Genomic DNA, 26,023 nt, shown 5'->3' on the forward strand with positions numbered 1-26,023 from the left:
GGGAAACATTACAGACTGGTATTTGTTTACGTTCAAACTAAAATCTCCACTGACTCAAGAAAATCAATTCTACGTTTGAATTTAATGCCACTCAAAGTTCACATTTATCCAACAGACTCAGTTACCAGAAAAGGTCAAAAAGGTTATTTATGATCCAGAAACAAAATTTACCAAGGGCTGAAATTTGTTTTATTGGCTTTGTCTAAGTTGATTTTTTTTTGAGAGGGATTTCCACCACAAAGAAAAGCAAGTTTTCTCACTAAGGTTTTACCTTGCCCCTTTGCTACGGGTCTGCCCATATTGTATTCCTTGTACAATTCTGGTCCAATATACCACAAGCTGTTCTCAGAACAACTCACCAGTATATCCAGAATTCACAGCATGTTGTGTACATGCTATCTTTAAAAGGCTGCTGTGCAACCAGACCTGCAGCATCAGTCTGTACTACTCAGTTTGCTCAACCACTCTCATTAATGCCTGCAAAATCTTGCTTAAGGTGCTGCTTAATCATTCACTCGGGACACCTCTCCACCTGGACCCAGCTGTCACCCACTTTCATCCCCCGCTTCCAGTAAGGCAGAACGAGCCAAGGTTGGTGGTGGCTGCTCAACATTCAGATCCTCACCCTTATGTGAAGAGAATCTTGACTGACTGCTGTGAGTGGATAACTGACTATTTCCAAGCCCCTGAATTGGAATCAAAGGCTGCCCTTGACTTCGTGCAACAGGGTCTTCTGAACGAAGGTTATTCCCATTCGTTTGACTGAGGCTTGCTGACAGCTGTGTGCCAGCATGAAACAGCACGGCAAGACAGAAATGCTGTGTACAAAAGTAGGCTGAGTGACTAAATGCTATGACAGTGAGCAAATATCCCAGAGGTGCAGCCTGGTCCAGTCTATGAACTGGCAAATATGGACATGCTGCAATGAAGTGCAGAAGCATTCTGTGTAGATCAGAGATGTGCCATGAGGGTTAGAGGCTGGCAGATATCAGATGCCAAAGTCATTAAATGCGGATGTGTGGCTACTGTCCATAGATCATGCCAGAGGATGGTGGTGTCTAATGTGGAGCCCCTTGAGAGAAAGCAACAAGCTGAATTTGCTAGGTACTTGCTCTGGTTTCTATGTCGAATGTTTTCAATGTCTAGTTTATCTGATAAGATAGAAAGCTGTACATGAATGAGGCAGATTGTGGTGTTAAAGAAGTGGTTAACAGGCTTCAATCACCAATTGGCAAATGATTACTGCTTTCCATGAACCTTGCCACTCCATTTGTGAAAAGCAAAAGAGATGGGGCCACATGTTCCAGACAAGAAATATTCTTTGCTGGACTTCATCCGACTCCGCCACAAATCTCACCATACAGCACATCACACAGACCCACACAAGATTAGGCCAAGTTTCAGATATTTGAATAATGGCTGAAAATACACGTACTTGTTTGGTACCAAATGAGGAACACACATCAATAAGTATATTATCCCTGATTATATCAGGAGTTACATTTAATAATAGCTAAAAATCAAAGTTAGGAAAACTCCTCAATGTTACATATCTTAAAACTAAACATTGGTAGAATACACTGAAAGCTTCTATCTCAAAATACAGCAGATATCAATGTCAAACCTTAATGCCATAATCAGAAAAGGCTTTAGTACCACTGAAAGTAAATTATCTTTCAAACAAGATTTCAATTACAATTTTACAGCAAGTTCTTAAAAGGAAACATCTGGAACATTGGTCTGCCCATCAAAAAGGGACACTAACCTCAAGTGCTAAAATATTTGCAAATATGAAATACCAGTGAAACATAGGGATTAGGGAAAACTACTAACTGCTGCACTTGTACGTGCAACTTCACTTGGGAAACAGAATGTTTTACCTCTTGCTCCGCTAACAATGTTGCTTTGAATATACTATTGTCAATAAAAATCATAGAGCAATATTCCATCCATTTATAAAAGTGATAACAAAATAAACAATGCTTTGAACTAGCTGAAGGAACTAGTCAGCAAATATTAGTGTTGACTGCAATTTTCTATCATTTGTAAAGAAGGCAATGTGTTTGAGTTTGGAATTAAGTTTTAAACTGGAACATTAAAAACGTCTCAAGATTTTGCAAAAAAGAGGAGAATATCTTTCGCTGAGCTCCATTTTATTTGGAAGATGTAAACATTCAGAAATATCATTTGCATTCAATCAAAATAGGACCACAAGTGCTAATGACATAGATATTTGTTTTTTGGTGGGGACACACTGACAAAAGTTGCACGTTGAAAGAGAGAATGGCTGCATGTATGAACAGCTGAAGAATTCATTCATTAAATGTTGCTCCTATACTCCAGAGACATGCTCATATTACCAACCTGGTTAACCAATTCAATGTCATTATGAATTCATCCATATTTCATGTCAATAAAGATCCAAGTTAACATTCTGTGAGCCATATGATACTGATGTATTTTCTACAAAAAAAATCCCAATAATGGCAACTGATGATAAGTTAAAGCAGCTGTCCATGGTTAGAAATACTTTAGTATTTCTGAAATACAAAATAATATTTACATTAGATGGTAGATGAAATTTTTATATTTATTAATTTGTATCATCACACTTAGTGCATTACTTCTAGTTTTAATAATAGGCATCATCACTTTGTCATACTTGAAAGCCATCCTAGTTTAAAGAGGGATGATGAAGACGTCGATGAGACATCATCATCTTGAAAAGCTGCCAATTGTCGGAATAAGGAGCCGGGCCCCTGACTTGCATCTTCTATGACAGACGAGGGAAGAATCTGTATCATAAAAGACAAAGAGGTTTCAGCAGTATAACCTGGATATATTTACAGTTCAACATGCACATTATAGCAACATAGCAGAGCTGTTAGGTTATTTGCAGCTAAGCAACAATGTAGTTATAATAATTATAAATTTATAAATCCATGAAGAACATCATGGCCTCCTTATCAAATCAAGTAGCTCAATTAGCAACTGCATGAATATTCAACCATCCACCCTCACTCCTCAGTCGCCAACAACCAAAGAAGAAATTCAGCATTTCCAACGTACTCCCTTTTTATCCTTGCAGAAAGGATGCAGACTCATCTCAGACTTATCTGTAAACTACAAATGATTTGTTTCAAGTTCAAATGGCTTGTATGTTTCAAAACTCAATATCCTACGCACACTTTCCTTTGTGAATCAGAAGATTAAGTAATGTAATGTCACTAATTTGCAAATCAGAAGTTGATTTGTCACGATTCAGTACCATCATTTCATAATATAAATCATGGAAATAAACAGATGACATCAACGAGACAGTTCCTTCTATTAATTGCAACAAAAGTATATCATTTCCAGAACGCGAGAGTGAAAGACTTCAAGTACTAATAACTTCAGATTAGTTCTGGTCAGCTACACAGCTGTTCATCCGGCAGAGCAAACTAGATCTCTGGGACTAGTTTTGGCTCCAACTAAAATTTCCATTGGCTCAGGGTACTGAACAGAGAATAGCTCATCTTTGGAACCAAACTCTTTCCTATGTTGGGATTTATTGTCACTCAACAAGTTCAAATTAATTTCCCCAACATCCTCTCCTTCCTAGCAAGTCCACAAAAAGTGAGACACACAGAATTTGTAACAGTAATAGCCACATAATGTGCTCCCTTTTTCAACAGTGCAAGAATAACTTATCGGGGTATACCACACTGGAAACAAATATGAAGTAATCTGTTGTGACAAAAATCATTCAATTAATCAAAATTGCGACTGTGTTAGTTAACAGTTCACATCATAAACACATTCTACTTGTCTTGTGTGCATCACGAGTTCAGTAGTAAGAATAACAAGTTAATGGGGCACTCAAAAGAGTGTAATAGTTACCTACGCTGCATTAACTAACTAGCATTATATTAATTACACAGCATTTTCATGAGGCTATTCCCTGCCTGGTTGATGCATTGGAATTAGACAAAGAAAATCTTTTAAACAAACGAGTTCCATCTCATCGAGGATGAGTCAGGCCAATCCACAGAAAACATGATCTAGAACCTTTGCTCGCATTTTAACAACTGTAACAAATTCCATTATAGCAGCTGAGACAAGCCATAACATTATAAAGCAAGCAACATTTTTATTTTAAAAATTAACAGATCCTTTAATAAATTCCAGGATATGAATCAGAGTGAATACCAAATTTTGTTTAAATCTGTCCCTCTTTTTGAGATATGCTATCTACAGGCATACTAGGTGAAAAGAGTACCTCAACCCAACTTCAGTAGCAGATATAATTAGGAATGCACAATATTGAGAGGGCTCATTCTCATCTCAGAGAACTGATAGCATTAAGAAGATTTGAACTTAGTATAGCCCTTACCAAGGCTCACTGGATTGATTGCAGGGATAAAGCCTTATGAAGAGAGAGCGAGCGCATATGCCTAAACTGTTCATTCAAGTTCAGAAGAATAAGGGGAGATCGAATTGAGATATAAAAGTTCCAAAGGGATTGATCAAGGAGATGTAGAAAGGTATTTCCTCATGAGGGATAATCTAGAGAAAGAGGCTATAGCTTCAGGCTAAAGGACTGTAGATTTAAAATAAAGATGAGAAGAAATTACTTCTCTCAAAAGCGTTGTGAATCTCCGAAATTCTCTACTCCAGAACGTGGAAGATTCCAGTTCATTGAGTAAATTTAAGAAGGACGTAGTCAGCTTTTTAATTAATAATGGATTGAAGGGTTATGAAGCGCAAGTAGGTAAGTACAGTTGAGGCAGAGGTAAGATTAGCCATGATCATATTAAATGGCAGAGCAACCCACTGGGAGTGAATCGTCTACTCAGCTCCTAGTTCTTATGTTCTCGTCTAACATCTTCCCATTGCACAGCCAACAGCTGAATGGATTTCCCCACAAACAACATGCTTTGATAGAATAGTTTTGCGTGATATCAATACGGATTCTTGTTTGTTTTCAGTTTGAAATCACTTTCATACCTCTCGCATGCACTGAAACAAACTTGGCAAAATAGCAGCCAACAGAAACTTTTAAAAGAACAAATACACTCTAGTACATCTTTCCCACATGTGTAAATTAAACTAATTAATTTAGATCAGAAACATCTAGACTGTACAGTGAAGATCATACTAGGGAAATATTTTACACCAGAATGTTCAACTGAATGTCAACTTTATGATAAAAGCAGTAGTTTTGTGGTTCCTGAAATATGATTTTTGGCACTCAATACCAGATGTTTCTTTGTTTTTATATTCAATGCTGCATAAGAGACATGCAATTTGTAAACTAGTTACAAATTCACTCTTCAAAGGATTTAGCACACTCAATCACCGACAAATATTAAAGTCTCAATGCCTTCAAGAGAAAGAGAAAAAAAATGGCTCCTTGCACTGAGCCTAATTCTATGAAACATATGAGTAATCAATTGATGACAACAAGTTAACCTTGCAGTATCAGTTAATTATTCACGAATTCAGCTAAAGAGCTCAATTGATACACACTAAAATAGTACTAAACAAGTAGCAGAGAAACATCACCAAGGTTACATTATTATAGTCAGGTAACTACAACACCAGTGCATTTAAATTTAGCAGAACATAGCCTTCAGTTTGTCCAAAAATGAAAAAGCCTCTTAAAGCTCAGTTTATGATACCTTTATTATGCTCATAGCTAACTGTCAGATTGAATGGTATTTTCTTGGATTTATTATGCATGGCAGAATAATTAGATTGCATTTAAATCCATGGGACTTGTGTTTCTCAACTCTAAATTGTGTTCGTGGAATCGAATAATAAGCTAAGACAAAATATTTATATGTTTTTGTCCAATTTGGTGTAGCCTCTGATTTAATTTTGAAGAAGGTTTTTGACAATCATTACATCTGCACAGCTAATCGAGGATTAAAAGAGATCAATAAAATCAGGCTCGGTGACAGTTTTCTACATTAGAAAATATTGGGATCATCTTTCTCCAACCTACCCAAACACATTGTGGAAACCAAGATAAATAAAAATGATATAGAGATAAGAGTTCTCAGGTTAGGAAATGACTAGAATTTTTTTAGAAATGATAGAAGAAGAAAAAATATAATAAGTGAAAATTAGGTGAAAGAACAAATAGCAAGCAGAACCTGTTTCGAAACAACATTTAACAGTTTAAATAAGCAATTCAGGATTATTGCTATAGCAAGGGAATTAGTCCTGTTACTTGAAATATTACGTTCACTTCTTGTTCAGGTTTTAGCTGAAAACTCAATGTTCGTCTATTAAAGAAACAGGAATCTCTGGATTTAAAATTATTGAAACTTATACTTTGGTTGACTGGAAGAAATTAGATTTCTTAGTTAATTTCAAAGAAAAATTAATTCAAAGTATGATATAGTTTTGATTTAGCAAATTTACTCTGAACAGGCTTTTATTTTTACAGCTTCATACTAATGCTATGCAATCACTCACCACAAATACACTGCTATTGATTGTTACCTGATCATAATACTGACTACTGTATAGTTACTGAAGCTGCAATGCAAAGCCAAGTACACTGCACACAGGATAATTAAATACCCAATGAAGCTTCAAAAAGGTTGCAGCTGTGACAGCTTAACATGTCAACTGAAACTGAATTTACAAAAAGGCGTTAAATTAAAGAACATTCACTTTACAAAGTGTAATTTTTACTTAACTGTCATATTTGTAAGGCTGTGTAGTGTAGGATGAACAATAAAAATAAATACATAACAATTTAGTAATCAAAATTGTCCAATTCTTAAGCTCAACAAGAGAAGAGCCAAAGTTTGCATCCATTAATATGACACACTTTGCCAATAAACCAGTGTCTGGTATGTACAGAAAATGGTTTGCCACTTTTTCTGAATATCAATTTAAACATCAGTACATTGTGAAAATACTATGGCTTTAAGATGTTATTTTGTCTTTTTTTTTAAAATTCAAGAGAGGTTTTAAGACAGAGGTCATGAGCACTGGAGTAAACAGCTTGTGAGACATTGGGGTTTTTAAAAAGTTGGAACAATAGCAGTCTGAATGGGTGCAGTCACACACTCTCAGTTTTAGTTTTTAGCGGTTGCTGGTTTTGTCTTGAAAGAAGCAGAAGCTATTTTTGCCCTCTCAGTTACAGCCAAAAGCTGGGATTTCTCCTTCTGCAGTGGGAATTACACAAGAGACAATCTGTTTTCTGAATTTGCCTTTTGTCAAGGATGTATCTATATTGAATTAAATAATTAGTAATAGCTACTACTTCCATTATTCTGTTAAATTTTCCCATAGGATTAAGTTATTCCAATTCTTTCTTTCTTCTGTTGTGTTTTAACTATAGTGGATGAAGTGTGTTCTGCTTTAAATCTGGTAGTTTGACCAATCCAATTGCTTCTGGATCACAATATTTTACATTTACCTTTAGATAAGGATCTAGGCTATCTTCTAAACATATTTTGAAGGGGTTTGTTACCGCCCATAACAATATGGTCAGGCAGCATCATAAATCGTGACATTTCCTCATGACAATGGACAAATCAAAATCTCTATGCCTGTACTTACTACCAAATCAACACTGACATTACGACAGTTGTTGACAGTACAGTTTCACATATCTAGGATCTCCAATCAGCAATCTGTCATTTGATGCTGAAGACAATACACGCTTTGCCAAAGCTTCAGGTCAGAAAGCTCAGGTAGACAAGAGGACCCTGGGAAATAGAGGTGAGCAAATCCTGCACCTTCTTGGCCAAACTGTCTGTATCTGCAAACAATCTGGCAGAGTCTGCCTTGACAAAATGCAGCTCCTGAGCTCCACACCATGCCATGGTTAAAGGAGTTAAACATCAGGGGGAAAACCATCATCTTCCAAGATGGAAGAATGCTAAGAATTTGTTAGAATAACAGCTTGTTATCCTTTTGGTGAAAAGCAGGTCAAGCTACTAAACACAAACAAACCTCAAAGAGGCATTCAAACATATTTTAGAAAAGTGAGGACGTAGAGTAATACTTTGAACCACAAGTCTACATGTACACTTTTATGTATATTTATAAATAACATAAAATATCAAAAGAAACAAAATTAAAAACTGACCTGATTCTTAGCTTCATTTCCCTGAACAGCTGATTTAGGCTTCCGTGAACTTGCCATACTAAGTGGTAACAAGCCAAATCTGGAAACAAAGGTTTACAGTATTGAAATCTGTGTTACAGATTAGTTAACCTCTACAGATGATTATTGATCAGAGCAAGTGAGAAAATTAATATGCATTAACTTAACCGAATTGCTGGCATGCCAATGAGTTTGCTGTCAAAGCAGGAAGAGGTTTTTTTTGTTTCAGCTATATATTTCACTTTTACCAAAGTCAGTTGGAAGCAGGCACATAGGGGATAGAATTTCTCAACAAAACCACAATGTAAACGAGAAACCCAGTAGTCTATGTGTACAAGCAGCATTATTCATCAAACATTCATGTTTTTATCCTACTGGACCACTTTAAAAAGGAGCACTTTTCTCATGTGTCAGGACGATTTAATTTGAGAACTTCAGTTTGTACCATAAATGATCAATATGATGTCTGTGTAGTGCTGAAAAATAAATTTTAAAAATCAAGCAAAATTGAGTTAGACAAAGATCTTGCATTTACGTGGCACGTTTAACAATGCAAAATATCCCAAAGCATTTGACAGATGTGCTATCAAACAAAATCTAATCAGCAATTCTTCAGGGCAGAGGTCTTCTAACTTCCAAATTGTTCAACTATTACTGTCAAAGTAAATTGATACTCTTATATACAGCAATATAGTTTCACCTTTTAGCCGTGTGGATAGAAAGCAGACCAACCATATAAAATATTAAGCTTAAACTTTATTCCAATTCTCGGCAGAGAACATCCACAAAAAACCCATTTAACCATGCTGCACAAATGCAGTGAGAATTCATTTACCTGATCTGACTAGAAGCCAGTGGTAAGATGTTATGAGGCTCATGGGAATTAAATGGTGCACTTCTATTGGTGTATTGTTTCTCTGTGCCGGTTAATAACCCAAACAACACCTAAAGAACAGAAAAATGTCTATTTACACAGTATATTTCCACATCAATATAATAGCTTTATGTCAGGCATGCGATGTCACTGAGAAATTTTGATGCATCAGAACACTGCTTTGGAAAGTTTTATATTTCAAAGCCTGACATGGTTGCAGAACTCGGGTATTCAATTCTGGGAAAACACTTCTTGCCAATAAAAGATTTTCTGCAATTAGGGATCGAAGAGGACCCTTAATATACTGAAGAACAAGTAGCCAACTTCAATCAGTGAGATGGGGGTGATGCAGAAGTAAGATTTGATATACAGTCGTATAATCAACAACTACGTTTGAGAGTCATACAACATGGAAACAGACCCTTTGGTCCAATTTGTCCACACCAACTGGGTTTCCTAAACTGAACCAGTCCCACTTACCTACATTTGCCCATATCCCTCTAAACCTTTCCAATTTGACCCTCCTCTCTGACCTATTACCTCCATCCCCACCCCCATTCACCTATTGTACTCTCTGCTACTTTCTCCCCACCCCCAACCCCCTCTCATTTATCTCTACACTCTGCAGGCACCCTGCCTCTATTCCTGATTACGGGCTTTTGCCCGAAATGTTGATTTTCCTGCTCCTCGGATGTTGCCTGACCTACTGTGCTTTTCCAGCAGCACTCTAATCTAGACTCTGGTTTCCAGCATCTGCAGTCCTTATTTTTACCTATTTATATAGCTGTCCAAGTGTCTTTTAAATGTTGTCTTTGCACATGTCTCTACCACTTCTGCTGGCAACTCATTCCATAAACACACCACCTTCTGTGAAAATAGCCCCTCAGGTCCCTTTCAAACTTTTCCCCTCTCACCATGAACCTATGCTCTCTAGTTTTGACCTCCCCTAACCTAGACTATTTACCTTTTCTATGCTTCCCATGATTTTACAAATCTCCACAAGGTGACCCCTCAGGTTTCTACACTGCAGGGAACAAAGTCCCAGCCTTGTCCAGAGTCTCTCTCAGAAAATGAGTAGTGGTAGAGTATAAATAATAACATTGCAAAATTTCAATCAGACAATCAGACAATGTTAAATATAGCGCAAAACTTGAAGAAGCTAAATGAGCAATTACAATAGCCTTTTCACTTATAATAGCATCCAAGTATATTTTCTGGTAAAATATGTATTTTAATTCTACTTTCTATACTGTAACTCAGAAGGGAAACAAAAGCATGTAACTCCATTTCTTTATCATACAGCCAACTTTGTGGTTTTGGGACCAATCAAACATAAACTACGGCACTGGCATAACAATGAACTCACCCTTCCTCACGTACACTCATCCAATCAGTTTAATTAAGAAATTGATCCAATAGTACAGCCAAGGTTCAAATTTGAAAAAGACAAAGACAAATTTATTCTCTCTACTTACTGAGGTTCTTTGCGAAAGTTTGTTCAGATTATTGTTAAGGTGTGGAGTGAAAACGTCCAAATCAAATGGATCAATATAGCTTTCCAATGTGTCTGCCACTTTCTGAACCCTGATTCAGAAAATAAAGAATAATATCAACGTTAATACTTGAATTCTCCAATATCACAAGTGCATAAAAGTAAGAATATTAAATAGAATAACTTTGCTGCTTAAAAAGAGATTCAGTACCTTGGGTCCTGCTGGATCCTACTGCTTTTTACCTCTTCATTTCTGGAAGTTAAAATTGAACCAAGATACCGAAGATCAAAAAGCAGCTGCAGAGCTCTATTCTGGGTTAAAGGGAATGCAGAATCACTCTGAAACAGAACATAAATTGAAGAGGAGCAAAACATGAGTGCTATATTTAGCAAATACATTCCAAGAAAGTTAGTTCAATAATGCTTCATTTATGATGTTTATGAGTAGAAAGAAAAGAGAGTATTTCTCCTTCCTATCAGAAAGATGTTGTGAAATTTGACAGGGTTCAGAAAAGATTTACAAGGATGTTGCCAGGGTTGGAGGATTTGAGCTATAGGGAGAGGCTGAACAGGCTAGGGCTGTTTTCCCTGGAGTGTCGGAGGTTGAGGGGTGACCTTATAGAGGTTTACAAAATCACGAGGGACGTGGATAGGATAAATAGACAAAGGCTTTTCCTTGGGGTCGGGGAGTCCAGAACTAGAGGGCATAAGTTTAGAGTGAGAGGGGAAAGATATAAAAGAGACCTACGGGGCAACTTTTTCACACAGAGGGGGTACGTGTATGGAATGAGCTGCCAGAGGAAGTGGTAGAGGCTGGTACAACATTTAAAAGGCAACTGGATGGTTATATGAATAGGAAGGGTTTGGAGGGAAATGGGCCAGGTGCTGGCAGGTGGGACTAGATTGGGTTGGGATATCTGGTCGGCATGGATGGGTTGGACTGAAGGGTCTGTTTCAATGCTGTACATCTCTATGACTCTAAGTTCTGATCTTTAACTACAGTGCATTTACTACAAACTCTATAAATCTTCAGTGAAAATGGCAGAGTTCGAATGCTTCCCTAAATTTATAACATATATCAGAGCTGTTCAAAGTTACTACCTTGGACCTATGGTGATAGGGCAGCTTTTTTATTTAAAAGCAAAAAGTTTAACACACTAATCAGAAAGGCAGCCACCAATTCTGGCCAATGAAAAAAAAAGGCAAAGCAACAAACCTGATCCACAGGAGCAAGAAGCTCCTATAGCAAGCCTGTACTCTCACAATACTGCAGTAAGGCTGAGGAGTCTGGACAACCCACACGTGTTAAGAGAAAATGCTCGCAACCAGCATTTGTTTTGCATCCCTGACATCACGTGACAAGATAAAGCACCCCCTTCTATGGCAAAAAGCTGACAAGCATATTAGATGAATCAAGGAAAGAAGGTACTTAGTGGCTTGATCATGAGCACAGGATGGAAAATGTTTACATCCCAAGTTTATGCTATTGGAGAATTAGCCTGTACCAAATGACCAATATGACACCCAAAGCTCCAATTCAAGGATGCTATCAAAAAAGACACAAAAGCCTTCAGTATTAAATAGAGTAAGGCAAATGTAAATCTCAAACTGACAACCAATACACATGTTGAACCAGCTGTGGGTAGAACTTTGCCACTACCACAAAATGTGGTTACAGGTGGTCCAAAGCTGTCACCAGCCTTGTAACAGAGCAGATCATCCTACGCTACATGCAAAGGACATGCTGTGCTGGCAGCAGACTTTCTATTTTCAGGACTGGTTGGCTCACTCATTTAAAGAAATGCAGTAGAGAATCTCATTTAAAAGTTTTAAGGTTGTATACCTGTCACCTCTCATAGGTAGAAGGATGCCCATTTTTCTCCAAATGAAAGATATCAAGCAATAATTTATTTATTATTTGAGTATTGCAATTTTGTCAGAGGTCACCAGCCTACCCATTTGAACAAAAAATAATGTGAAACAACCAACACCTGAAAGAGAAGTTAAAACAATAATAAAAAAGCCTCAAATTTCTCTCTTGATCCAGACCCTGCCAATGTTGTCAATGACCCATGAACAACACATTATTGACTTTAGGATCTTTGAAATACCCAAAGATCCAATAGTATTTGGAGAAAGTGAGTCAGTGCTGCCAAAGTAAGCAGGATCTGTAGGTGTAAGCAGGAACTAGCAATTTTGAAATAACATTCACCTTACTGTAAATCAAACAAAAAAACGATTATTTGGGGTTGTAAAAAGGTTCACAAAAGTATATTGCATTTTATAAGTCATTTTCTTGACTAAAGAAACAGATGGAAAGGCAAAGTAACTAATTGAGACAAGTGCTGTGGGGAAAGGCACAAAATTATTGCCTAAATATATAACGATTGCAGTAGCCTCCTAAAATACTGAAGGAGGAGCCAATCAAATGATTCAATCTACTTTTGCATTTCAGTGCAAACTTAATTTGACATTTCTCTTTCTTATTGAAGAACATTAATTGACTCTCTGGTCTGAGGAAATGTAGAGTCTGGATTGTGTATAAAAATTAGTCAGTTTCTACTTTTAGGAATACAGGCCAAGTTTTGAACATTCACAGCAATAGGTCTGGAGAATCAAAACCTCACTGCAATATCTAGTAACCACGCCCAGATCCCTTCAATACACTTTTGAGCATGATTCATACATTTTGAGGGGCCTGGAGTGGACTGGACACAGGTTTAGAGAAAAAGAAGCACAACATCAGTAGGGAGTTTAAGATATTCTGATTCTGCGTCAGGTTATATACTTTATCATAAAAATTGGAGATTAGTAGGGTGGTGTTGTGATTGTAACAAGGTCAGCCAGATTGTCCGCACAGAAGAGTCCCCTGACTGGGGCTGTTAATCTGGAGTGTTAGAGGTTCTGTTCACTCTGACAGCTGGCTCTGAAGGAGGCGGATCAGAGTGAAGGACTCTCCCCGTCTAAATAAACGGTGACTTGGTGACAGGATACTGGCCGCTGTGGAGTTATTTCAGATGGCATTTAAAGTATCATAAGTATAATCTTTTGTTGCAGTAAATTACTGAATATTTCTCTTCAGAGTTGCTCCCACACCACTGATCTGACTTTACCAAAAATAATACCAGTAGAAAAATGGTCAACATTACAAATGCTTATTTTTGAATTTAAATGACACAAAAAAGACAATGATCAGTTGTGTGGATGCATGATCAGCAAAGTAAAAATAGCCTGTTTTTAAATATATTTTCATGGGATATGGATGTTGCTGACAAGGAGACTGGACCTCCCTAACTGTCCATGAACTGGGTCGCTTGTTAATTAATTTCAGAGGGCAGCTACTAGTCAACTGTGTGCTAGCCACAGTGGTCAGACTGGGTTAGGATAGCAGATTTCCATCTCTAAAGGACATGCATGCATCAGATTTTTTTAGAAAGGATAACTTAACTGATGATGTTTTAAGATTATTTCCACTCTAAATCTTATTAATTAAATTTAAAATTCCACTAATTTGAAAAGGTGGAATTTGAACCCATATCTCCGAGCATTAATCTGAGCCTGTGTGATTAATAGTTTTGTTTATCTAAAGGATTACAGAGACATTGGTAACTAATCAAATATAAAACATACTGCAAGTTAAGGTGAGAATTGATATCACCATTGTGAACATAATCGGTGTTGAGCAAGAATGGCTACACATTCAACCCCTGAGCAATAACGACAGAAGGAAAGTATGCTCCACTATCATACTGAAATTAAAGCTACTCTGTAGTTTTTTTCAATTAATAAATGAGGATTTGACTGTTTCCTATACCAAAGGGAAGGCACCCAATTGTTCATGTTTACTCACAGAGTCACTAGTGTCAAAACAGGCTATTCCACCCATCAAGTCCACAGTGACCCCACTGAAGAGCATCCCACCCAGCCCACTATCCTATCCTATCCCTGTAAATCTGCATTTCCCATGCTAATCTGTCTAACCCACACATCCCTGGACACTATGGGGCAATTTAGGCCAATGCACCTAACCTGCACATCTTTGGACTGTGGGAGGAAATCCATGCAGACACAGGGAGAATGTGCAAACTCCACAGTTGGCCAGGGATGACTCAAACTGATCTGAATAAAAAGCAAAGGATGGACAAAAAAGGAATTACAGACAACAACACATACTGGAGTTCAAAAAGTTAGCAATTGCAAATCTCAAATGAAGTGCATTTTACCTCTTAGGATTTTGCCCAAATACTCTGTAGGTCGCACTGCAGTTAAAATATGAAATACAACAATATCAACAATGGCCTGTGAAGTTTTTTTTTGAAAAAGTACACACCTTATCTAATTTTGCAGAACATAACGTTTCATAACCAGTAAGGACCTCATGCAAACAAGTCTTCAGCAACTCCTGAAGCGTGATCTTAGGAAGAGCATGACCTCCAACTCGGTTTACTTCTTGGCATAACTCAAAAAGCAGCGACTGTACATACCAAGATGGCTGTCAAACAAAAACCAAAGACACAAAGCTAATTAAGTAACAGAATAATAATCAGCTGTTCTTGAAAAATTCAATTACTGAACATAATCAACATCCCATGTGGTATAATAATTATTGGCAAAGTGAACCTGCTAACCAAAAATGTTCACTTCTCACCTCTCAGCACATTTATTTAAAATAGAACAAAGGAAATAACATTTAGATATAGTTTGCAATTTTACACAAAAAAACAAACTGCAAAGAACTGTCGTTTTGACAGATTATTTAGAATAAACTTTCCAAATAAGCTTTCAGAAAACAATTATTACTTGGAGCAGTTTTATCATTGAGGAAAGTGGCTCAGAGAAGTTACTTAGGTTGTTAGGAGGAAGTGAAGTTAATTTGAATAACAGTAGTCTGATCTGAGGTGTCTTAACAATACTGTCATATCAGTTATAATTAATTCAGTTCCTTTAGATAACACTTGCAACAGCTGAAATTTTCATTAAAAGCTCAGCAGCATTTATGAAGTACTTGGAAACATAGACACAAATGTCAAAATAAATCACAATTCTTTGATATAATCTGAATTTTAAAAATGGTGTTCCAATAGAGAGATTGAGTGGTACTGTAGCTTAAGACACTGATCTTTACTTCCAGCAGCTGGAGGCAAATCCACCAAGACTGAATTGCTGTTTATGCCAACCTGAATACAAATCAGTTGGAGCAGTGCAACTGGAGGCAAGAGCTCAGTAAATAAAACATGAAATATACATATAGGCAAAACAAAGGTAAATCACTTAATGTAGACAACTATGGAATCTTGCACGTAGAAAGGAAAAATACAATGTGCATATCTCACAAATAAATATGGATGAAATGCATCTCACAAATAGGTATAGATGAAGTGGAAATAAACTAGGAATCTGAACAGACTTGATGTTAACTATGTCCTATTAACATTGAACAGTCAACAAAGCCAAAACGATGATGAGGTATAGAGCCAGAATACAGATTGAATTTTGAACATGCATCCAGATTAGGAGGCAAGTAATCATAAAACATGGATAAGATTGTTAAGGATATGGCAAAAAAATCAAGCCAGATTACTACTTTAGTTTAATCAATGCTGCCAAATCAAAGTAAACTAACCACATCAAGATCCATCAATTTCAGGGGAGTTCATTTTCTCAATGGCAGCTTAGATCACCAAAGGTACCTTCAAGCAGTTAACAGCTGGGAAGTCAGCATGGAATAAGCAGTCACATTTAAACACCAATATTCTTTCAGAAAGTAAAAAGGGGAGTGGGGGGGGCAGTTAAAATACATTGACAATCCATCACTTTTAATTTACATTTTCAAATAGTGAAATAAATGATTGGATTAAGGTCAGATTTAAAAAACTGAAAATTTTGAATAATGTAACGTTAAAAGTTATTACGAAGGAATATAACAAGTATAAAATCAGCTTTTCTCCAAAACAATGAGTTTATAACCATAATTATGAACTAGTAATACTTTAAAAACCCAGTTAGATTCGATTTAATGAAGTTTATATTTTTTCCATAGGTTTTTATGGCAACATCATTAAAGTGGAGTCAATTCATTGTCTTGCATACCAGAGCGACCTCAACTGCACACTGTGTACAGAATAACAACCTTTAAACTGTATTCATCTGTGGATATATCCTGTGTTAGAAAGTCCTCCTCACATATGGGGACATGAGTAACCTTTCTATACAGACCTGAACATTCAAACGTTGGTGAACGAATTAGAAGACCAAGCATTCACATGCCCTCATTTTCTTTTCCAACTCTGATTACTTAAAAAAAATCACAATGGAACTGATCAAGTCTCACAGAAGGAAGATAGAAAAAAAAACAGGCTGAATGGAACTGTTGTCCATCAGCAAGGAATGTTTTCAAGCAAGGTTTAAAAAAAAAAATCATGTCATGTATCCTAAAATAACTCATTTATCATCCATCTTCTTCATATCAAGGCCCTATTTGCACCCAGCATTGGAATCAGCAAAAGATGCAAAAGGTGCCTTGTTAAATGTAATGCCCAATTCATAATCAGATTGAAATGTCAATCTTACTGTAATAATTATCTATACAATTTTACTTTCAGTCCTGCATGGTATATAGTCAGGATTTATGTTCATCTATGGTACTGATAGATTAGATTACAGACATCTGTGGTTTCACATTACTTTGAGCACTACTTTTATTGCCTCAGAAATAGCCCAGCAAATTCCAGCACCAGTCAAGCAACAGTTGTACTTTACTATAAATAACAGAAGGGATCATTATGTGAACTAATGAACATTCCATGCTTCATGCAGCTTTCTGCAATTATTCCAAACTCAGCCCTAATCACCACCCAAAATAAAGAGAGTGTGTCATTGGTTAAAATTCTCTCGACTTTACAAAGATGAATGTTTTATTCCAATACTATTGAGTTGAGTCAAAGAACAATGGATGACGAAGATCAGAAACAACAGTATTAGAAAATGGAGAACCTCTGGGCCCACTGTGGCAACAAACTCAAGTAATTTTGAAATTGTGAGGGAAGGGACAAAAAGGAATGAAGGAAGGAAGGGAGGGAGGGAAGGAAGGAAGCTGGGAGAGAAAGAAAGGAAGATGGGAGAGAAAGAGAGAGCAAACAAATTAATCTCGAGCCACAAGAGAATTCAACATTTACAAACTAACATCTCAATCTCACTGCTAAAGCTATCAGAAAAATTAAATGGAGGCTTCATTTAAGGGTAGGTCTTGCCTTACAAGTCGTATTGAATTCGTTGAGGAGGTGACCAAGCATGTGGATGAGGGTAGAGCAGTGGATGTAGTGTACGGATTTTAGTAAGGCATTTGATAAGGTTCCCCATGGTAGGCTTACGCGGAAAGCCAGGAGGCTTGGGATCGAGGGAAATTTGGCCAGTTGGATAGAAAACTGGCTAACCGGTCGAAGTCAGAGAGTGGTGGTAGATGGCAAATATTCAGCCTGGAGCCCAGTTACAAGTGGAGTTCCGCAGGGATCAGTTCTGGGTCCTCTGCTGTTTGTAATTTTTATTAATGACTTGGAAGAGGGAGTCGAAGGGTGGGTCAGTAAATTTGCAGACGATACGAAGATTGGTGGAGTTGTGGATAGTGAGGAGGGCTCTTGTCGGCTGCAAAGGGACTTAGATATGATGCAGAGCTGTGCTGAGGAGTGGCAGATGGAGTTCAACCCTGTCAAGTGTGAGGTTGTCCATTTTGGAAGGATAAATAAGAATGCGGAATACAGGGTTAACAGTAGGGTTCTTAGTAAGGTGGAGGAGCAGAGGGATCTTGGGGTCTATGTTCATAGATCTTTGAAAGTTGCCAATCAGGTGGATAGAGCTTGTAAGAAGGCCTATGGTGTATTAGCGTTCATTAGCAGAGGGATTGAATTCAAGAGTCGTGAAGTGATGTTGTAGCTGTACAGGACCTTGGTTAGACCACATTTGGAGTACTGTGTGCTGTTCTGGTCGCCTCACTTTAGAAAAGATGTGGAAGCTTTGGAGAGGGTGCAGAGAAGATTTACCAGGATGTTGCCTGGAATGGAGAATAGGACGTACGAGGATAGGTTGAGAGTGCTAGGCCTTTTCTCATTGGAACGGCGAAGGATGAGGGGTGACTTGGTAGAGGTTTATAAGATGATCAGGGGAATAGATAGAGTAGACAGTCAGAAACTTTTTCCCTGGGTACAACAGAGTGTTACAAGGGGACATAAATTTAAGGTGAAGGGTGGAAGGTATAGGGGGGATGTCAGGGGTAGGTTCTTTACCCAGAGAGTGGTGGGGGCATGGAATGTGCTGCCTGTGGGAGTGGCAGAGTCAGAATCATTGGCGACCTTTAAGCGGCAATTGTATAGGTACATGGATGGGTGCTTAAACTAGGACAAATGTCCGGCACAACATCGTGGGCCGAAGGGCCTGTTCTGTGCTGTATTGTTCTATGTTCTATGTTCATCAAAATAAAAGCAAGAATCAGAACATGCAACTTTTAAGGAAGACCTTAAGTAACTACAAGTCTGCTGTGTTTTAAATGTAGAAAAAAAAAATGATCTAAAAAGACTTCCAACACAGAAAAATAAAAAAATTATACAAACCTGTACAGGAAGACGAATTTTGGATGTAACACTATTTCCAGCTTCTGTTTCCTCCTGAATTTCTATTTCATCCCAGTTGGTGGCTGTAGATAAAATGCCTCCAGCTGTATGAGAGAGCAACGTTCGAGTGAAACGGTAAACAAGAGCCTTAAAGAAAGAAATCAAATTTAAGTGGTTATAAAAAGAACAAGAAAACCAGGAAGGACAGTGACTCATTGTTACATCAACCTTAAAGTAAACTGGTGTTTGTGCATTTTGATTGTTACATTTGATACAATGATTGTAAAATGCAACATTAAATTACATGCCCATAATTCTAGAATTTCACTATTTAAAAACGAGTTAATTCTACAATCTTCACACTTCTCAATATATTCCTAATCCAATAACAGAATACCGCTTTCATAAAACCAAACACCTGTATTTAAAACCCTCCCATTCAGGGTATGTGGCCTTCAGTTATTGTAAACATTTACAGCCAAGCCACTAACACCTCTCAAGTCAGTTTATTTCATAAACGTTGCTCAGGCTGAACTATAATCAATCAACACTCCTATATGTCAGAACTCTTCGGTACAATAATTCTCCTGCATGATTATTAAACCATGTCAAATCATGCTGATCACTTTATATTAAGTGAAGACTGTAGATTTCGGATGTTTCTCGTAGCACATTACAGGTAGTTCTTCAATAACGCAATGGTTGCATTCTTGTGCGAACCCGCATTATTGAAAAAAAAATCACACTTTAGAAACAGTGCTTAAAGCATTGGCGATGTAATTGCATTATAGCCAACATGTTTGAAAAGTTCATGCTTTAGAAACAGTGTCCTCAATTCATCATTTGCATTAACGAAACGAGGGTCATAGCAGCATGACCTGCAATTGCAAGACAACACTGATTCTGAACCAATCACTCAGCAGAACTTCTCCTTGTCTTACTCAACATTCACAAATGAAAACAAAGTTTCACTTGAGTGATACTATCATTGCTCTCAGAAGTGCTTAGTATTCAAACCTCAATAAATTATTCAATTATATGACAGTCTTGAAAGTTGCGAGTTAACATTATGATTCTCAAAAGGCACCTAATTATACTACCTTTTTCATTATGATACAAGACTTAAATTTCAGTAACCTAAAAGAAAATAGGATTAAACTTTATCATTTGAATAGGATTCCTTCATGTAAAGCTTAATTTTATTATCTGTGTAAATGCTGATGGGTATATTATTTGAACAAAACACATTATGAAGGTGTTTGGAAGTTTTGAATTCCCATATTCCTGTTAAAATTATCTTTTATATTGCAACATGATTTTGATAAACAAGATGGAAGATACAACAAAAGGAAAGCATGCAGCTGCCAGCCCGTAAGGCGGAAACCTTCCTACTTTTGTTTTTCCTCTCGAGCAGCATTCAATTACAGAGATTCCTCAGCAATGGGAAGTGACTGGATCAGTGTTTGAGGGCTTTTTTAAAATAAAAATCCTCCCAAAGGCAATCACTGGTTCATCTATATAGTGAAGCCACGAACTTCACAATTGATTTATAATGTTATAAAAGCCAAATGAAGTCAGCAGCAATAAAGCCACCATATTTCTAATATAGATCCATCACAGCAAGACAGTCACAGATCTGTTACCATGGGCAATAAAACACACTTTCTGCTGTGAGGAGTAATTGCCCAGACAGACTCCAGAAAGAATTAACAGTATCTCTTCCTCCAACGAGGTAACAAGTACAAAAGATTAGGTACTGGTGGAATCGATCAAAGTGAATAAAAACCACCAATATATATGTTTATTTAAAATCAGACTAAAGAAATTGCCCATTTTTGTCTGAGATTTGCACAACCATAAATTTAACAATGATTTATAGTTTTTTTTTTAAAATGCACTATATGCAATCCATTCCTCCAGTTAACATCTAATTGCCAACCTTTAGAACACAGAACAGTACAGGCCCTTTGGCCCTCAATGTTGGGCTGGCCTTTTACTCCTACTCTAAGATCAGACTAACTTACACACCCTTCACTGTACTATCTTCCATGTGCCTCTCCAATCGTTGCTTAAAGTCCCAAATGTATCTGGCACTACTCCCACTGCTGGCAGTGCATTCCACACACCCACCACTCTGTGTAAAGCACGTACCTCTGACATCTCCCCTAAACCTGCCTCCAATCATCCTAAAATGATGCACCCTCGTGATAAGACATTTCCTCCATGGGAGAAAGTCTCTTGCTATCCATTCTATCTATGCCTCCCAACATCTTCTACACCTCTATCAAGTCACCTCTCATTCTTCTTCACTCCAATGAAAAAAGCCCTAACTCCCTCAACCTTTCTTCATTATACATGCCCTCCAGTCCAGAGAGCATCCTGGTAAATCTCCTCTGCACCCTCTCTAAAGCTTCCACAACTTTCCTAGAATGAGGCAATCAGAACTGAACACAATATTCCAAGTGTGGTCTAACCTGGGCTCTGTAGAACTTTTGACTCAATCTCCAATCTGAGGCTTCCATTGCATCTACTTTTCTGGGTCCACTTGATTCAAAATCACCAACTGCAGCCTGGGCTGAAGGAAGGAGGAAACAGTATCAAAGGGACACATTCTATCGAAAGGACAGGTAGATGGGCAGAGGTGCTGGGGTTGCCTTGTTAGTAAGAAATGAAATTAAATCAACAGCAAGAAGTGATGTAGAGTCAGGAGGTGCAGAATCTGTGGGTAGAGTTCAGAAACCGAAAGGGAGAGAAGAACCTCATGGGAGTTGTTTACAAGCCTCCCAGAAATAGGATGGGTGAAGAAAATAAAACCAAGAGATAGTAAAAGGCAACAAAGGCACGATTAAAATAATCAGAGGGATGTCAATATGCAGGTGGACTGGGAAAATCAGGTTGGTAGCAGGTCGCAAGGAAAGGAATTTGCGGAATGCCTACAAGATGTATTTTTGGAGTACCTCGTGTATAGCCCACTAGAGAACAGGTCATTTAAGATTTGGCAATATGCAACGAGTCTGACCTGATTAGGGAGCTTACAGTGAAAGAACCCCATGGGGTCAGTGACCGTCATATGATTGATTTAAATCTGCAGTTTGACAGGGAGAAACTGGAATCAAATGTAATGGTATTACATTTGAATAAAGGTAACAAAGACATGAGGAAGGAGCTGGCCAGAGTTCATTAGAAGGGGTGCCTAGCAAGGAAGACAGTGCAGCAGCAATGGCTGGAGGTTCTGGGGATGCACAGCAGAAGTTCATCCCAAGGAAGATGAAATATACTAAAGGGAGGATAAGGTATTCATGGCTGACTAGGAAAGTCAGGGACAGCATTAAAGCAAAAGAAAAAGCATACAACATAGTGAAGATTAGTGGCAAGTCAGAAGATTAGGAAGCCATTAAAAACCAGCACAGGATAGCTAAAAAAAAAAAGCAATAATGAGGGAGAAGATCCAGTATGATAACAAGCTAGCTTGTAATATAGAGAAAGATTGTGAGGGTTTAATTTTTAGACATCTGAAAGGTAAGAGAGGCCTGGGTGGACACTGGACAACTGTAAACAAGGCTGCAGAAATAATAAGAGGGAACAAAGAAATGGCAAAGGACACAAATAGGCACGTTGCATCAATTTTCACAGCAGCATACCAGAACTTCAAGAGAGTTGGGGGCAGAGCTAAGTGTAGTGGCCATCATTAAGGAGAATGGGCTGGGGAAGGTGAGAGGGTTGAATGTGGACAAATCACTCAGATCAGACATAATACTCCCATACTTCTGAAGGAGATAGCAGAGGATTGTAGAGGGCACTCGTGGTGGGTTTTCAGGATTCACTAGTGACATGGAGGATTGGAGAGGACTGAAAGATGGCTAACTTAGCAGCCCTGTTTAAGGAGGGAGGGAGGCAAAAGACAGGATATTATAGACTGGGTAGCCTAACCTCGATCATTGGTAAGATTTGACAGTCCATCATGAAGGACGGTATTGTGGAGTTGACACTTGACAATCTGTTAGAATTCTTTATGAAGGTAACAAGCATGTTAGACAAAGGAGAGCTAGTGGACATGATCTATTTGGATTTGCAGAAGGCCTCTGCCAAGGTGCTGAACAAGAGGTTGCTAAAGAAGAGCCCATGGTATGAGTGGCAAAGTACTGGCATAGATAGAGGGTTGGCTAGTACTGGAAAAAGGCAAGAGAGTCAGGATAAAGGGATCTTTTTCAGGATGGCACACAGCGGCTAGTGGAGTTCCACAGGAGTTTGTGTTGGAAGCACAACTATTCATGCCGGACATTAATGATCTGGATGAAGGATTTGAGGGCATTGTTGCTAAGCTTGCAGATGACACAAAGATAGGTAGACAGAAAGGGAGTGTTGAGAAAGTGGGGAGGCTGCAGAAGGACTTGGACAGGTTAGCAGAGTGGACAAACTAGTGACAGATGGAATACAATGTGACAAAAGGTAAGACTATGCACTTTGAGAGTAGAAGTATATGCTATTTTCTAAATGGCAAAAGGTTTCAGATATCTGAACCACAAAGGGACTTAGGGGTCCTCACTCAGGGTTCTCTCAAGGTAAACACACAGTTCAATTGGATGTTAGGAAGGCAAATGCAATATTAGCATTCATTTCAAGTGGGCTAGAGTACAACAGCAGAAACAAAATGCTGAAGCTACATATGGCTCTGGTCAGACCACATTAGGAATACTGCAAGCAGTTTTGGGCCCCATACCTTAAGAAGGATGTGCTGGCCTTGGCCGGTGTCCAGTGAAGGTTTACAAGAATGATGAAGAGCTTGTCGTACGAGGAGCAGTTGAGGATGTTGGATCTGTACTCAATGACATTTAAAACGATGAGGGAGGGGATCCGATTGGAACTTTCAGAATGAGAGGCCTGAATAGAGTGGACTTGGAGAAATATTTCCAGTAGTATGAGAAATGTGCAGTTCCAGAGGGCACAACTGCACAGTGAAGGGACAATCCTTTAGAACTGAGACAAGGAAGAATTTCTTCAGCTAGACAGTAGTTAACCTATGGTGCTCATTGCTGCAGAGGACTGTGGAGGCCAAGTCATCGAGTGGATTTAAGACAAAGATCAATAGGTTCTTAATTAGTAAGGAGATCAAGGGTTACACGGAGAAGGCAGGAGAACGAGGTTGAGAAAGCTATCAAACAAGATTGAAGGATGGAGCAGATTTGATGGGCCGAATAGCCTAATTCTGCTCCTACATCTTATGGTCTTAACTAAACAATGCAGCCCCAGAGAAGTGGTGCAACAAATGATAGAAACCTCCGAGAGTGCAGAGCTGCAACCACTTCTTTATCCCAACTTTAACTGAGTCCTGCAACCAACTCCAAAGTGGAGCTAGTCCAGAAAGACACAAAGGACAAGGCAATTGAATATCAGTAGCACAGGACTAAACTGGAGTGAGAGGGGAGAATCAGAGCACTGCACAAGTAAAGCAACTGCTGACTGGAGTACACACACTGCCTTTCTCCACCAGTCTTTATAAACTTTGGTTACCTTTTTGGGCAAAAATTTGAAAATCTCAATTCAAAGAACTATTTTATTAAAAGGATTTCTATGGTATAAAAGCAAAAACACTATCAAAAAAAAGGTAAATGTAGTCACTTACCTTTGATATGGTAACATTCCAAATCCTGTAAGCACTAGTGCTCTGTTGCAACAGCTGATCCTTTACTTCCTGCCACTTGGCCTGTGCTGGTTTCACTTCTTGTACCTTACCCTTGCCCAGCTTCTTGACAGGACGGGGTTCACGTACAAGCAGATCATTACTACTTGACCTGCCCCTAATACACTGTTTTAAGTGAGGGCAGAGCTCTCCTATAGATTGACATAACCGTGCCATGAAAAGAACAGCATTGAGATTGCAATCATTCGGAGAGTATGTGCAATTTTGTAATCTTTCTTCTGCAGTTTTAAGCTCCGCTTTCACACAGTCCAGGATATATTGTACGCAAGAAAGGCAATGTGCCCGCAGCATTTCTTCGACCTTAGCTGTATCAGCATACCTATCAAATGCTGAACTCTGTGGCTGCGAGGGGGAGTGGTCATTCAAATTGTCCTTAATGGTAGAAGAATCTGGTGGAAGGTACATGATTAAATCATCCAATTTAACTTTTAATTTGGAGTCAAGTGCAGAACAGAAACTTTGAACGCAAAGTGTGAGCGATTGGGCCTTCATGGAGAGTCCACTCTTTACAAACTGGCTACGATTTGTGATGCTGACCCAGGCAGTGTCTGATAAAAGGTCATTACTGCTCTCTGACCAAAGAAATGCAGCAACATTGTACTCAAACTCAATAGGTTTATTAGGAAGAGCACTGGAGTTCTTAACGTGAAGATCCTGCAGAGCTGAAACTAAGAGCTGCTTGGAACTGTTTGAGATGGATTCCAGACCTTCTTTTGTCAACGCCTATAAAAAAGAAAAGGTTTCATTATATGCCTAGTAGAACCAAGATTGTCAATACCACCCACGACCGGTTTGTTAATATGCTATATTTAAAAATAAAATTTAACAAACTAAGTTACAGTATTCCTCGATTTTGATCTCACTTGACACTAAGCATTTTTATAATAATTTTAAACAAACTTACACATTTAAGCCTTACATGAATACCAAACCAAAGGATGATAACGCAGCAGCCACCTAAAGCTTGATAAAGATGTAGGTTTCACAAGTGATCTTCACAGAAGACAGAAAGTTAAAGAGACAAAGAATTTAAATAGATTTCCAGGTTATGGTACTTGGATGTGGCAGACACAGGTACTGCTGACAAGACAATGGCAGGGGGTTCATAAAACAGCAGTTCCTGAAGAAGAGCACCTGAGAAAGACAGCGGTTGGAGGAGAGTTTCAACATTAAAGGAGGGGGGGAAAAAAAGTGATTGGGTGGTGTCAGCCCATGCATGAAAGTTTAGCACAAAGAAAAG

General features: G+C 38.2%; 1 protein-coding gene across 3 annotated transcripts in view; it reads right to left on the reverse strand.

Moving 5' to 3' along the window:
- Positions 1-1,471: 1,471 nt before the first annotated feature.
- The window catches only part of cog1 (component of oligomeric golgi complex 1), a 45,319-nt gene continuing 20,767 nt past the window's right edge, over positions 1,472-26,023 (reverse strand). The window contains exons 7-15 of one of the 3 annotated variants that reach the window (XM_088000683.1): positions 24,706-25,506; positions 19,083-19,229; positions 14,810-14,971; positions 10,691-10,818; positions 10,463-10,571; positions 8,949-9,058; positions 8,096-8,174; positions 6,693-6,708; positions 1,472-2,795 (exon numbers count right to left, since the gene is read on the reverse strand). In XM_088000683.1, the coding sequence (XP_087856809.1) occupies positions 2,716-2,795; positions 6,693-6,708; positions 8,096-8,174; positions 8,949-9,058; positions 10,463-10,571; positions 10,691-10,818; positions 14,810-14,971; positions 19,083-19,229; positions 24,706-25,506 (1,632 nt within the window). In that variant the 3' untranslated portion in view covers positions 1,472-2,715. Of the gene's footprint in view, positions 2,796-6,573; positions 6,628-6,692; positions 6,709-8,095; positions 8,175-8,948; positions 9,059-10,462; positions 10,572-10,690; positions 10,819-14,809; positions 14,972-19,082; positions 19,230-24,705; positions 25,507-26,023 lie in introns of all 3 variants that reach the window. The other 2 variants (XM_088000684.1, XM_088000682.1) reach the window with 2 other exon arrangements.

This window comes from Chiloscyllium plagiosum, unplaced genomic scaffold (assembly GCF_037043375.1).
Source record: "Chiloscyllium plagiosum isolate Xiang-an unplaced genomic scaffold, Cpla_swu_hap1 HiC_scaffold_25, whole genome shotgun sequence".
Taxonomy (NCBI): Eukaryota; Metazoa; Chordata; class Chondrichthyes; order Orectolobiformes; family Hemiscylliidae; genus Chiloscyllium; species Chiloscyllium plagiosum.